Source organism: Hippoglossus stenolepis, chromosome 10 (genome assembly GCF_022539355.2).
Source record: "Hippoglossus stenolepis isolate QCI-W04-F060 chromosome 10, HSTE1.2, whole genome shotgun sequence".
Classification (NCBI taxonomy): domain Eukaryota; kingdom Metazoa; phylum Chordata; class Actinopteri; order Pleuronectiformes; family Pleuronectidae; genus Hippoglossus; species Hippoglossus stenolepis.
Genome location: NC_061492.1, coordinates 16491315 through 16507437, shown reverse-complemented (window position 1 = coordinate 16507437; position 16123 = coordinate 16491315). Strand labels below are relative to the sequence as shown.

General features: G+C 41.6%; 1 protein-coding gene across 1 annotated transcript; it reads right to left on the bottom strand.

Moving 5' to 3' along the window:
* Positions 1-237: 237 nt before the first annotated feature.
* LOC118116706 (CD109 antigen-like) lies at positions 238-16121 on the bottom strand. Its single transcript, XM_047341537.1, has 32 exons — positions 16042-16121; positions 15773-15924; positions 15655-15683; positions 15290-15523; positions 15049-15171; positions 14923-14962; positions 13664-13745; positions 13465-13570; positions 13196-13316; positions 12997-13106; positions 12719-12913; positions 12326-12430; positions 12167-12229; positions 11471-11641; positions 11223-11378; positions 9827-9896; positions 9303-9384; positions 9084-9201; positions 8653-8766; positions 7819-8037; positions 7550-7691; positions 6448-6624; positions 6169-6250; positions 5258-5489; positions 4998-5169; positions 4346-4536; positions 3678-3848; positions 3536-3586; positions 2843-2982; positions 2592-2748; positions 1320-1422; positions 238-772 (listed from the first exon to the last, which is right to left on the bottom strand). The coding sequence occupies exons 1-32, from the start codon at positions 16119-16121 to the stop codon at positions 570-572; spliced, it is 4191 nt and encodes a 1396-aa protein (XP_047197493.1). The 3' UTR covers positions 238-569.
* Positions 16122-16123: the final 2 nt, after the last annotated feature.

The window sequence follows — 16123 nt, the reverse complement described above, 5'->3', positions numbered from 1 at the left end:
GTCTGCAGGTCAGTCCACATTCCTCTGGCGTAGTGTTACGTGATGTGGCACAGGGGTGAGGCTTTATTTCACTCCAAATCACCTTACATTTTCTCTCCCTGTGCCGCATTCACGTCCCGAGTGTCTTACATCATGTGTAGACGTATATTAAACCCAAAAGTCAGACAGTTGCTGGAAACTGCAGGAGAGCTGTAGAATAAACACATGGATTTAATATAGAGTATAAAAATGCTTTAATATGGTTTTTTATGTTTAAAATCAAACAATATATTCACAGTACAAATGAAATATATGGGTAGGTTTCCAAATACAGTATTTCCACATTAAACTCTTTTCAAAAATAACATAAAATAAAACCCACTGTAAATAGTAGAAGGTGAGTGTGCACTAAGCAAAAGAGCAACATGCTAAGCGTCTAAACGTTACAATCATTCGTCAAGAAAACATAAATTTCATATAGAACTTATAAACTGGATCCAGTGCATATCAATGTTTACATACTGTACTAAATTTCCCTCAATTCATTACTTTAATGTTTTTTTGGTTTAAAAAAAATCCACAAACGCAGACTACAATGAAAGGAAAGCAATGACTCCAAGAAATATGCAACTCAAGCTGTAGGTGGCGCTGTTTACCGAGCGAGACAGAAGAAGGGGGGAAGAAACGGTCACTGTGATTCCAGGTCTGCACAGATCACAGTCCGAACCACAGAAGAAGCAGGATTCCATGTTGTGAAGAAAGTCAGAGTTGTACGTTCGTACTGCTTTTCTCTCTAAGACGCAGAGGAAACAATCAAAATTATACTAGAAAATAATCAGAGAGTCACACTGTGTATATCACTGTAAAATCATACTGGTGTGTATATTGAGAGAGCTTGACTTTTGCTACAGTCCAACACAAAGGCTAAGCTGATTGTAGAGTGTGTTTACATATGCTGTAGTATCTTAGTTTTGATTATATTTAAGAAATCACATTTACATGGAACATGAAAAACCTGGATATTCTTATCTCTGTTACGTAATCACAACAGTTTCCTAGTTTTTGACAATGTGACTGTGTCTTGATTTCTCACAACGACCTCCAAAGCAACAGTATCCTGGAGTCTATTGGAGCACTCCAGGTAATATATACATGCATTGTTATAAACAAGTTCTCATCTAGCTCTCTGCAACCAGTATAAGCTGTTTACATGTGCAAAAATAACCAGGATACTTGGAAACCAGATTCTGCATTTCATTTATTTTTCTTTCCAGGTCTGTGGCTTAAAGAACATTTACACATACTATGAAATTACAGCCGGAATGTGAAGTTGTACTCACGAGGTTCATAGTAGTCGTAAACCTGCACCACAGCGTCCTGCACATGGGCCACTTTGTGGTTTCTGATAACTGGAAGTCCGATGCAGACCTCTGACTTGTTGAGCTGAAATGTGCCAGAAAAGTGATGATGACAAACTAATGTCTGTACACACAATATAAACTTTCATCAGAATGTATTAATATTAATTTGGTAAGGTTTGTTTAGATGACAAGCTTTTTATGAAACACACTTCTTTAATAAGTATAATAATACATCGCATTTATATAGCGCTTTTCAAAGCTCTCAAAGACGCTTTACATATTGAAGGGTAAAATAAGGAAACAATCAACATACTCTTTAATACTAAGAAAAAGATTAGAATGAGGTATACTAAGAAATATAAACACATGGGGTCGGGGGGTTAAGCTGGGGAAGGCAAGTCTGAAGAGGTGGGTTTTGAGGGCTTTTTTTAATCATAGCAGTGTGGGGGCATTTTTAATGTGGGGTGGTAATGAGTTCCACAGAGAGAGGGCGGCGACTGGAAACGCCCTGTCACCCCAGGGTCGGTGCTTGGTCCTAGGGACCTGAAGGAGGTTGGCATCAGTAGATCTGAGGCGTCGGGTGGGGGTGTGCTGGTGGAGGAGGTCGGAGAGGTAGGGGGAGCCAGGTTGTTGAGGGTCTTGTAGGTGGTGAGTAGCATTTTATAGATTTTCCTGTATTTTACTGGGAGCCAGTGGAGGTCATGGAGGACTGGGGTGATGTGATCAGTTGAGCGGGCACTGGGAGCGGAAGGCAGAGTTCTGGATATACTGGAGTTTGTAAAGGACTTTGTTTGTGGCACCAAAGTGTAAACTGTTGCAGTAGTCGAGTCTAGATGTTACAAATGCATGAATGAGTGTTTCTGCAGCAGAAGGTGAAAGTGAGGGTCGGAGGCGGCCGATGTTACGGAGGTGGAAGATGTGCTGTTTTGGTGATATGGTTGACATGGGGCAGGAATGAGTCAAATACAGAGAAAACACCAGCCAATAGAAGTATATTCCTCGCAGTAAAGTAGGATCAAACCATGTTGGGAAATTAAAATGAATAAATACAGTTTTTGGTGGCTAGTCAAAAATGTCTTGAGGTTGGACTCACGACTCTGTATCTTTAAAATCCTTTACGGCTGTTGTACCTTTATCAGATTATCGGATTGTTCCAACAGCCGTGCTTTAGAAAAAGTATTTGTACAACTAAACTGAGCTCAAATGTTCCTGAAATTCTTATAGTATGACAAATGCCGATGAGACACTTACTGAATCCATGTACAAGCTGATCTTCTCAGGCAGTATCTCCACCTTCCTGATGAGGTCCGTCAGGGCAGCGGCTCCAGGAGACAGCCTGAACCCACTGAGCATGCCCACCTCCAGTATGACCATACCTGTCTGAGATATCACCTGACTCTCCTTTAACCTGGAGAGCACGAAAACACAAGGTCATTTAAATTCAGGGTCTGGTGTTACTGGTGTAAATTTGCATGTAAACAAATCTGTGTTGGAGTACTGACCTCATGCATATAGACAGCAGCATGTGATTGTGCTCTTTGTCCTCAGCAACGTCAACATCTAATGAGAACGCGTCTTCGTCCCAGGCAGGTCTGACGTCCTGGGACAACGCTGAGCTCCTCACGTTGTAAAAGACGTTCATCTGGAGGGATTCATGCTCATGTTTAATAACATAGTGATGAAAGTGCACAGTTAATATTACTGTACTACAGCAGTTCACACTGGTACTCCCCACAGTCACAAAACTAATATCGCTTATAGTCATGGAAAACAATTGAATCTCTGTATCTATTTACCTCTTTCTACATAAAAGTATTAAATGACAGATGGGTTATGAAGGGGATATGTGGCTGAGGTTATAACACTGAACATAGTGAAAACATTTACCTGTCACCACAGTCATCATCCACTCAGTGATATTATCTGGATTACTACATTATGTGTTCCAGATGGTAATTGCCGAGCGTCTATTATCCCCCAACATTAGTATTTAGCTGCATTGCTGTAGCATTGGGCCGGGGGAAGCTATCTGCACAGCTGCTGCGTTCAATTTATTCTGGTCATGCTCCGCTGGTGGAACTGAACTTCATGTCGAGCTGAGTAAATTGGAAGTATGGAAACAATCCTGTACTGCAGGGGGTAGTTTGGAGTTGTGGTGTGATATTTTCCTTTAACAGCAATGCTGTATACTGTACCTGAAATATGGCAAATCCTCTTCCCTCCATGTATACGTTTATGTTTAGATCCTGGTCCGCGTTAATCTAACAGGAAAGTAGAAAACCCAGGCTGACAATAGCTCGGTAACTACAGCATCATGTGAAATATAAAAAATAACACACACAGGTTTATTACCTCTTGGCTTTGATACATCCGATAAGTCGTAGAGTTGATGCTAAACAGAGAACCGAACGAAGATGCTGGAGCGGATATGTTAAGTCTGAGGTCGATGGCGTTGGCTCCGCTGAATGCTGCGTAGTAAGACAGAGCCTGGAGGCCGACCACCGTGTCCTGAGGACGCACATCGGAAACAATCAATACTATATCATGATATATGCAAGAGATAATCAATATTGTATAAATTATATATACATGCAGGATACACATATACACGTGCACATACGGACACACACATATAATGGATAATCCATATTTCTTATAATATACATGCATATTTATATATACATGCATCTACAACATATACATAATCAATATATTTTATAATATATATATATATATGTATATACAATATAGACATACACAATTATACAGCTCCTATATTTTATGATATACACACAGACACACTACATATAAGTGTATGTGCATGTGTGTGTTTGTGTGTGCCTGTCATTTAATATGCTATTTTCACAAAGCTCAATACACAAATATATTTACAACAATGTTCAATTCTCCCCACTTACCTGATAATCGTCTTTTAGACCGAACCAACCCGTCACACAGTTAAACATCATCTACCTGAGTCACAGAATGAAGGTTTCTCGTCCCACCTGTGTCGTCCCGAAGCCTCCCAGATGATTGCTCTGCCTACTCAACCACTTCAGGAGTGCAAAGCCCTCGAGGAGGCTGGCACCCTTGAAAAGAGCCAGCAGCACGTAAGAGGCCATCTCGATCTGCGCCGAGTACGGCTGCCAGTCACGAGAGTTCAGGCCAGCAGAGGACGCCCACATCATAACTCCATCTTTGGGATAAAATGTTCCTACAGATTTATCATGCTGCTCATTGGAAAAAATATCTACATCGATCTACATGGTTGTCATAACAGATTTAAGATGGAATTTATTTTTAAGATGGATCTGGATAAAAGGAAATTTAAAACGCAGGAATGTTCTAGCAACTCACCAGATGGTCACGTTATACTTCTGTAAAACTAAACCAGGCTGCTTAGGGGCAGATATCAAATGTTTTCTGGTTGGTAACATAACAAGAAAATACTTGTTATTCAAAAACAAGTATTTGGAATCCAACAAAAGGTTTTTTGTAACAAAACACAGACATGGGGTTTCACTAATGCTGCAGTTTCAGAGGATTTGATGCATCTTGTGCATCTCAAATATCAGTTTGAACCAGGACTGTTGCGAAGTTCCGATATTGATACAACATTTTATATTTTCGTTAAACAAACAGCCTTTGTTAAATTACCTGTGTAGTCGGCTCTCCCGGTGAGCTGGGACAGAGCAGTGGCAGCCGCCCGACTGTTGGCCAGAGCTAAAGCATATGTCACCAGACACAGGCTGTAGTTACTGAACACCTCACTGGACACTTTGTTCTCCAGGTACCTCGTGGCCAGGGACACGTTGGTTTTGTACATTTCCTTCACGAGGAACCAGAAGAAGAGATCATCAGTGTCTCCGCCTTTCTTCCCTCGTATACTTTACATGACACCGTCTCGACCGACATACCGCGTAGGTCTCATCCTCCAGCAGCGCAATCAGCACATAAGCGGTGAGCCCCACGGAACTGTTATCCAGTCCGCCCTGCATCTCCGTGTGGATCAACCTGCCCACCTCTCTGAACTCTCCCTGAGGCCCCTGGTGCTTCAAGAGCCAAGTAATGGCTTGAGTCAGGACACTGTTGTCTACCTGCATGTAGGGCTGAGCTTGGAGGAAGCACCGCAGCACGAAGGCTGTCAGCCTATGACGGAGAAGAAGAAGCAGCGGGAGAGACAGGGAAATTAGTTTCTGTGAACTTGATGTTTATCAACACAACAACACAATTAAGGGACTTTGGGGGCCCCATACAAAGGGGACCTGGGAGGACCAACATCAAACCAAACCGAACCAAGCCCACAGCCAGCCAATTTTTTGGCAATGGCTGAAAATCGTGTGATTGATTACCTCTGTGAAGTAGGTTGTTTTCACCCCTGTCTGTTTTTCATCAACAGGATTACTCAGAAATTACTGGATGGATTTCCATGAAACTTGGTGGAAGGATGGGAAAGAGGCCATTTTAATTTTTTAAGCCCTGACAAAGGGGTGGATCACTTTCTTTAAAATAACGAGATAAGGCGTTTTTGTTACATTTTCACCAATTTCCAACAGAATAATTAATGGATCTTGATGAAAATGAGGCACATTTAGGGAACTATCTATGAATGTGTGAAATGTGGTGAGGTTTTACTGATTTTAAGGGGAGATTTGTGCTCTACTGAGTGACATTCTAGTTTAATTCCACAAATCAAACCTTGCTGACCCCTCGGTAACAACACCTCCGAGTGTCCTATCGTACACCAGAAGCAAGGGAGCACTGCTTTCACCTCATCTACAATGAACCACCTGTCACTTGTGTAATTTCCAGGACACTAGAAACCCACCATGTGCTCCCAGAGGTGTCGCTGTCACCAAAAGCAGCGAAGGATCCATCTTCTCGTTGGAAGGACAGTTGTCGCTGATAACCTTACACCAAAAAATATAACATGATGATAAAACATGACATGTGAAGTGAAACTCAGCAACAAAGCACTGAATTTCATACAGATAATTAGCTTTATGAAGACGCTCTGTAGAGCCTAAGTAACGATTACACTTTATACAGTATGTACACAGTGTCGTTTACCATGAGTAATCCAGTAAGTCATGAAAATGCTACTCACCCTCCATCATGTAACCCAGAGCCCGTTTCCTGATCTCCTCATCATCCAGAGTTGACTTGTTCAGGTACTGGAGAACATAAACGCTCGGAGCAAAGTGGATCATGTTCTGCTCCCCACAGCCCTGAGGCAGCTGCACCAGAGAGTCCAGGTTACTGAAGGACAAGGCCAAGAGATCACCTGTGTGAAGGGAGGGAGGGAGCAATTAACTGTTGCACAACAACGTGTTCACTAACAAGTTTCAGGTGACAACTCCTCCATGTTAGTGGATGGGACATGGACCAAACTAGAAGCTCAAAGTTATTATCTCAATTTTTTGGAGAAGTTTGGTTTCAGTTATTATTTGATGCTATAAAAACAGGGTTAAAAATCATGATTGACGGCTGAGACTGACTTGCAATTGGTCAAGAATGGTGGGGCCTCAATATCGCGGCTCCACTCCACCATAATCACTATGCAAAAGAAAAAGATGGTAGCTCTTCGATCCGGGATATTTTAGCTTTGATTTTAGGTCTGAACTGAAATACAGCTGCTGCAGGAGGACTCAAGCCTCCATATGCTTTTGAGCTTCATTAAAGTACAACGAGAGGAAGTGGAGAGTCCTTATCCATAATTATATACAGCCTATGGCATGTACTGTAAAAGAACCACACTTTTGAAATGGCTTCTTGGAATCACAAGTCAGAAGAAACACAATCATAAAAACACCATCTCAAGCAGAGTCAAATACTCCATTTTGCACATTTGCTCAAAGTTTAATACTCAGAAACCACAAATTTGGCTCCAAATGAAGAAAAACCCGAAGCCTGCCTCTCTACCATGACGAACGCCCAACATCCCTCAACCTGAAAGGAGCACAGCCTGACAGCTGCTCTGAATCTGCCCACCATAACATTCCTGTTTGAGTTCCATTGTTTCCATTTCCCAACACGCAGCACCTGAATGTTTTCAGGACTTTGATGCACAAACGCCCGAGCTCCACATCCAAACACTTAGGAAAATACGAGCACATATTACCCATGCCTAATTGACCTAAAGTAAACACAACATGCACTCAGATGGAACAGCCAATGGCCCAACAGGGAAAGACAAATGATCGACGTACCAACCAGTGCCACATGGGCCTTCTGGCTGTCCGGCACCACATCTGGTGGGAAGGAGAAGGAGACGGATCTGGAGTGGTTGTGCCTCTCTGGTGCCAGCTCCAGGAACAGGGTCTGTGAGTACGACTGTTCCACTCCCTCAGGCTTCAGAAACAGGAAAGTTCACCGTTATCATGGGATTAACCATATGCCACGTAGCATGTTGTATATTATACTGCATCCATCCCCCTAAACAACATCTATAGTATCCTCGATTTCAATCGCGTTATACCTTCACATGCACTCTCCAGACCAGGCTGTCTGAGGCCTCTGCAGATACGGCATCCACAGATATTTCAATCTCACCCAGAGCTACTGGCCTGATGGGGAACCAGGCTGAAGCAGAGACATGACTCCCTAAGGTGAGTTTCTGGGCATTTACCACAGAGACATCGCCTCGATCTCCCAGGACAAACTTGAAGGCGGCACTCTGTGCAAGCAGCACGATCACCTGCAGAGAGAAACATATGGAAGCTAAGCAAAAACCTTTTAGACATCAAATCAATCAAGCAAACAAACTTTACTTCTATAGCACCTTTCAAACAATTCAAATGCAACTCAAAGTGCTTTACAAGTGAGTTAAAAACTTTCAGATTTAGAGACCAAAGCATATCAAAGCAATCGATAACAAAAAAAATAATGATAAAATATAAAAAAATAACGAAAGCTAAAATTATGAAACCCTTAATAAAAAGACAGGCTAAATAGGTGGGTTTTAATTTACAATTTAAAATATCAACATTCAGGATCCGAGGGAGCTTCGCTGTTCATAAACAACAATCATCCCTGATAAGAAGTCTGATGTACAGTAAGTCCATGTATCGCCTGATGAACTTTTATTTTAAAATCAAAACAGAAACTAACAGGTAACAAATGTCAAGATGTAAAAAAAAAACTGTTGTAATGAAACTTGACAGTCATACATGTTTATTATTGGAAGATAATTTTAGATGGTCGGTTAGGCAAGTTCTTGGACTTGTGGAGGAGTTAAATAATACTTTGTCAATCAATTATCTGTACTGCTTTTATTTCAGCCTGAATATCCCACAGATTTATTCGTTCAGACCTCCAAGTCCTGCTCTAAATGGTTGATGATGTCGACCTCGAGCACCATCTCCTCTCCCCTGATGAGGTACGACGGGACATTCAGAGACAAGGAGAAATCTTTGGACACACTCATCTGTAAACAGGAGGACACAGATACAATTGAAGGAATTTTGGCTAAAAAAGAGACCACAATTCAAATATCTATTTTTAATATTGCTATTTAAGAAAACGATATTGCGGTAATATAATAATATAACTTTTTTTTTTAAATCGCCTGGCCCTAGAAGAAACTGAAAACTAGATGCAAAAATCTCTTCCTGTATCTCCTGTTCAGCAGAGACAAAAGCACTAAGGCAACTTTGAGAAAGAAAACAAAACAATAGTTGGAAAATACCCGACAATTGAGAAATATCCCGAGGACACATTGGCACATAGTGAGTATTTAGTTACCTTTAGTGGCACAGGAGTGAAGCCCAAACCCAGATTGTCTGACATGACCAGGGCTACAGCTCCTAAAGCAGGAACACCATCTGGCACTGTGATTTTCACACTTGTCCAATTTGTATCACTGAGGGAAATGACAGGAGGAAAGAATGACATGGTGTTTATATATGAACATAAATCACTCCGTTTAATCTACCTAACCCTAAATACTGTGTCAGTACTCACCTGACAATAGTGTCTAACCAAAGCAAGGATTCAGTGGCATCCATCCAGTGGCTCCAGTACTTCTCCACCAATAGGACGTCGCCTTTTGAAACGCCACCCCACAAAAGAGAGAGAGGAGATCTGAATAAGCCCAGACTGTATTTATATCTAAGACTGGAGGTTAAATCAGCTTTTACTGAATTTGTGGAACCAACTTACTTTGCTATTTTTATTATCTATTATTTTATTACCATTATTATTAATGTACCTCTTTCTGTATTTAACCATTTGTTTTCTTGTTGTGCAGCACTTTGTACTGTAAGTGCTCAATAACTACAGTTATTTGTGATTTTGCAATTTAATTTTCACAAATTATTTATGTATTATATATCTTTTTAATATCCTCCTATTTTATATAATTTCATATCATTTGTCACATCATGAATGTGTCATCTACATTTGCTTTTTCAAGCACACTGAGTCTATGCTTGCCATATGAAATGTTCTATAAACGGTAAATAAACTTGACTTATTTATTATCCTACCATTCTGAGGTCCATCAGGCTGCTTTTGCTTGTACAGTGTGGCATTAGTCAACATCCAAATATGACATTCCTGTAACGTGAAAGACACCAAAAATACAATAAAATGTATACATTAATTATCAGCTGCAAAACAATACAACTGTAGAGATAATCTTTAGATGATGACCACCATTAACGCCTGTACTTAGACGTCCATCAGATGATGTATCGTTAGAGACTAAGAAAAGTAGGTCAAGTCTTGGCAGGTGATGTAAGGTGTAAAAGAGTGTCAGCTCAGGCCAGAGGAGATTTCGGTTTATAAACGGTTTGTTCAAGCCGATACAATTTAGAGCTTTGGAGACGAGGAAAGTTCATCTTTAAGACGAGCCACAGCGGTGAAGGCTTTGTCTCCTCCGTCCTGCATCCGTCAATACCCCCTCAGGCCACGCAGCCAACACACTAGAGTTACCAGCTCTTAGAAACGGCAGAGTCATGGCCTAACAAAGCACACAGATAGGTTACATCCAGACCAACTGGTTTAGTGGTCACACACTAAATACAGTATCTCACTGGGAAAACTGTGTCTTTACAACAGATTAAGGTGAGTGTAAGACCAGTGTATAGTAATTAACTGTGAAGCAAATCTGACCGAATCTGAACAGGTGACTTTGTGAAGGAGGTTCTCAGAAGATCAAGTTTCAGAGATTATGTATTTGTCTCTTTTGACAATGGAGCTTCTGGGTTCAAGTGACTTTAAATCACCGATCAGTGTTAAGAAGAGCAAAAAAAGAGCTTTAAAGCAACACTAGGTTGTTCTTATACCTTAAAATAACGGCTTCAAATTACTATTACAGACACCCCATTGCACACCCATTACCAGAGCCGGACTTAGCAGCTAGCTATATCTCAGTGTGGACATAATGGCAGAGCTACAAAGGAAACTAAAAGCTAAAAGAGTCAACTTTATCTTGTTTGCTATGTCTTGTGGTGTTCTGCTTGCTTGATGCTGGGCTGTGTAAGTGTAGGTTGTCGACTTGTTAGTTTATCGTCAGACCCCAGGTAAACCCATTTCAATAGGTGTAGCTGGCAAGTTAGCCAAATAGCGATAACTGCGCCAGCTACTTGCTTGCTGTGTTTTCGCTGAACTAAAACACTTATTCTTCTCTATTCTGTACTTCTTCTGCTTTACTTTTTACTCCAGTGTCACGACAAATAAAACTAACCCGCCGTTTGTGCAAAATTTCGACCTTGTCAGAGGTTCTGAGTTAGCCAGTTGTCAACAAACACAAATGTCCAGGTGCACTGGGAAGCTCAGACCCCAACCCGGATTTACGACAGCGAATTTCACATCCCACCTGTAGGGGGAGCCCGAGTATAGCCGAGAGTGAATCTTGCTAAAGCTTAAGAACTACCGTACCTGCTTCACTTTAAAGTCCAGGTCATCCTCTGGAGTGTTGTCGTCATGCATCCCCATTACCGCAATTCCAACATGGGACCTGGGTTCAACAGCAGTGACAGAGAGTGAAACCTGCTCACCTGGCCGAGCCTCGTCACTGCTCCAGTTGAGAGAGACCTGCCGAAAGAGAAACACGCAATCACAGGCATGTCCAGAAGAATTGTCCACCAATTGTCCACCAATAGCGATAGCACAATAAATGAAAGTACATGGCTGTGTTGGCTGATGGGTACGTGTGCTGCGTCACTGGTGACCTCTCCATCAGAGAGGACGCAGTAGACGGTGATGCAGGCCTCAGGTGACCAGGCCAGTGCTGGGCTCAGAGAGAAAGAGGAGGAATTCTTTGTTCCAGCCGCTAGCACCTGACCTCTGGCGCTCACCTGGAAGTACAACAATATAAGAGAAGCTTTTCACACAGAGAAATGATGAGCACAGTGATGTCGCATAATGATCTATACACCAGCATCCATTGTGGTGTGGTATTTGCAGGCTTCACTGTGATTAATGTGATGGTTGGAGCTATAAAGAGAAAATTCAACAATAATTGCATCAGGGCTTGAAGATCCATAAAGATAATTGAAATGTAAATATATAAAGGCCAATATGAAAATGTACTGATACTGATACCAGCATTTGTAAATGCCTCTGATACTGCTGAAAATGCCGGTTTGGGCATCAGAAAGTACTCTAATCTATGTGCTAATCCAATACCACGTCTTTAAAGTATATTAGTTTCACCAAGATTAAACAGCAAATTTCTTTTAGAGGATACAACTTCTTCAGCGCTCAAAAACAGCGAAGAAGAAGTGTAGCATTAGCCAGAGCTAGCTTGTCAGCAATGTTTAAATTCACCGATATCGCACTGGTACTCGGTTTCTACATTTAATACATTTGACTAAACATACCACAAAGTGAAGCGCAGTGGGTTTAAAGGTGCTCTCCACTTCTATTTGAAGAGCCGATCCAACCTGAAAGTTAAATATATTCCATGAAACATAACGTAACACAATCATCTATGTAACAGACTTTGGGCACAAAGCGACAAAACACATGTGTATGGTTACCTGTGCAGGTAAGGCATTGATTGGGGTGATCTGAATATATGAACCACTGGGAGAAACATAGTTGTTGTAGATCTTCAGAGTCTCCTCACTGGACTGGAATCTGGCCTGAACATATACACATTATATACACAAATATATGAACTGTTATATATAAATGTTATATAAATATAAACTCAAATACTAATTTTAGTCTTTGGAAAAGACACCATCTATCTTTTTAGATGTTATGCTTTTTTTTCTCCTCAGACAGAGGAAAATAAACCTCACTTATTCAAATTTGTTTCTGAACATGTGTAACGAAACTACTCATCTTACGTACAACGAAACCGCCGAACGCCACTTTTCCCTGCAGGACCAACATTCCAGGTGTTATAAATCAAAATAAATACTCACCCGAATAAAAAGCATCGCCACTTGAGCTCGTAACTCAAGCTTAACATGGACGTCCCCGTCCTCGGGCACCGGTGCCGTCAGAGTTGTGGTCTTGGTCGAGTTCAGCGCTGGCGTTCTCTGATCGACCTCAAACACAGCCAAGTGTGTTCGATCCTGCGAGCTCAGGGGCTTTCTGTCGTATCTAGTGATCCTAAGCTGTGGAATAAAGAGGTTCAGCTCTTAGGTTCATGAAAACAGCTGCTACATGAATAGAGTGATAATAATAATAATTCACTCACTTTTGTAGTGAAGTGTAAAGATGGTCTGAGGGACGATGGGATATCATGGAAGGTGAGCTGGTATTTGTTCCTCACCAGGTGGACTTCAACCGATTTGTTCACTTTAGATCCTAAGGTGATGAGATGATATCAGTCAATAGCTTGAAAACAGGGAATTAAGTATCCCATCAACTAAACGCTGTTTTTAAATCCATCTCACCTTTAGAGTTGCTGGTAACACAGACGGCAACGTGCACTCGGGTATCGCTGCTTCTTCCTGATGAAGCGTGGAGGGTTTTAACTTGATCTTTGCTGAAGAAAAACTGTGTTGACCCATAGATCTGAAAAAGAAAAAACAAAGATCAGACGTCAGCTAATGTCATTAAGTATGTAATTGCTTGAATTGTAGAAGGTGGATAAAAACACAGGAAGTGGACTGTTGGCGTATATTTACTTCATAAATGAACTACAAGGACAATAAATCCTCACCTCTTTGGTTTGAGTCAACTTGTCCTCAGAAGCTGCAGGCATCGTTTCAGGTGCCAGAGAGACAGAGACAGATAAAGTCCCCTGTACAGGTTGTCCACTGGGGTATCTAAAGAAACAAAAACCCTTCACATTATTAACGTACGTGTAAATTGCAGATGTGATATTATTGATTATTGGCAATGATCATAATTGAACCCACAGTGCTCTGACTGATCCTGAGATGTCGTCTCCAACGAGGACCCGTGACGGCGTCTTTAGCATCACTTCAAAATGAGGACGCTCTGCTACAACAAGTAACGATGCAGTAAAGTAAAGGATCAGGCAGTAATTAAAAGACGGGTTTACATATTTGTGAGTTTATCTTGAAGGAAAGATTCACCATTTTTCACGACTTAAAGGAACATTCAGGTCTATTTATGAACATTGGAATACATTTTGCTGGGTGTAACCATTGTTGCCATTTAAAGATGCCTTTAAAACATGCTTTAAAGGGATAGTTCACCCAAAAATGTAAATTCAACCATTATCTAACCACCACTATGCCGATGGAGGGGTGGGTGAAGTGATTGAGTCCACAAAACTCTTTTGGAGAAGGTGAACATGGCTCCGGAGCAGGCTAACAGAGGACATTTAGGCTAAGAACATGGTGTAAATGATGCTGTTTCGAGTCTAATTTGAATGTCGGGGCTTACGGACACTTGGATGTAACCACAGGAGCAGTATGGAGGCATTTTATGTATTTTTCTGTTACGTTTGAAGAATGGTCACCATTCACTTCAATTGTATTGGAGTTGGCTGCAACACTGTTTACCCCTGAAACTCCAAAACTGTTTTGCGGACTCAAACGCTTAACCCACCCCTCCATCAGCATAGGGGTGAGTAGATAATGAGGTGAACTATCCCTTTAAATCAAAGCAAATGGGAACAGAGTATTCTGTTGGTGCAGTGTGTCCATGCTGAGCTGCAGAGGAAGGACACCAACAAATAGAGGGCTTGGTACTTTTAAGCAGTGCTGGATCTAGGACTTTTCTAAATCGGGGTTCATAAATGGGCTTTAAATATATTTAGACAATTGTTTCTTGTTCAAGCACATTGTGTACTTTATAAACGCTTAGAAAATAAAAAATTCTTGAAATTTCATATAGTAGTAGGTGACTGCTGACAGGACAGGGGCCCTTCAGGGTCAATCAGATTTCAGCTGATGTTCCATGCCCTTGGCCCCGCCCCCTGCTTTTGAGGCTTTAACTTTGAAAACTGTACTGGAAGTGGAATCTTTAGGAAGAGGTCTCATCGGTGGGAAGAGTGGGTGGTAGGCTGGCATGTATACAATGGTCAATGACCCTCTAAATGTACAGTGCACATATGCATGTCACTGTTGTTTGAAGAAAGATAATGTGAACCAATGTATTTAAGCTTATTTTCAAAAAAAATATGGCAACAAAAACAAAGGTCTGTTACCATGATGCTCCACAGAGAACGTTTTCTCTTTAGGCACCCCCTGTAGTAAAGACAACATGAGGTTACATTTTTCAGTCTTTTAAAAATAAAATACGAAAGTAAGTCAAACAAAAAAATCAACCATACATTCACTGTTGTTATGAACGTCCACTGTCCAAGAGGAGCCGTGTGCGTTAAACTGAATTCCTGCAACACAATCCCCAGATTCCCTGTGGACTTCCACCTGTCCACGACATCCCTTCTGGGATCCTGCATGAGACAGAGGGACGTCGGTCAGACTTCCCACGGCGACACAATGCCGGGCTAAAAAAAAAAATCTATTCAGCTCCTATGGCTTTGTCCTTTCACACACATGACAGAAACCTACCTGTACAGCGATATCCACTGTGCCTTTGTACGGACGGTTATCCAACTGGACTGAAACAATCCTGACTCGGATGTTGTCACCTGGTTGGTAGCGTGATTTGTCCATTTGGATAAAGACGGAGACGTTCTTCAGGTTGAAGCTGAGGGTGGTGGTGTTGGTGAAAATGACACTGTCACCCCTGTAGCCTCTCACGGTCAGGTTAAAGAGGGAATTGTGGGATATAGAGCCAGGAATCTGGAGCGAGTGCATAAGAATCATTAGAAATCTGTGACGATAGGCTAAGAAATCTTTACTGGCATCTTGGAAAGAAATACCAGAGATTTTCTGAGAGAAGAAAGAATAAGGTAAAGAAGAAATATACTCACCGGAGGCAGTGTGAGGACCCGGGTCAGACCTTTAAAAAACAGAATGGAGCTTCAGCTCTCAGAGAAGTCAAAAATCATTTTGTCTATCAACTCTAAATTTCTGGAACTGCAGTATCACCTCCTTGGAAGTCCTCTGTTTGGGCCACTTTGGTGTCGCCATGTGCCAATTCAGCCGTCACCCTGCCAGGGAGGTCTGATAGAACCGTGACAGCCAAGGATGTCGGTGTCCCAGCATGCAACACATCTGGACCCGAGATCAGATACAACGTCCTAATAGAAGGAGGGAAGACATCGATTAGTCAGACAAGTTGGTTCAACTGAATCAATATATAAAATATGAATGTTCTTTGTTGTGTGATTGCTTTTACAACAAACTGCACCACTCACCTGGTTGAATCCTGAGTCGAAACAGGCACAGCAGAATACACAACTCCCAAACACACAACCAGGGTCCAAATCCAACCCATGA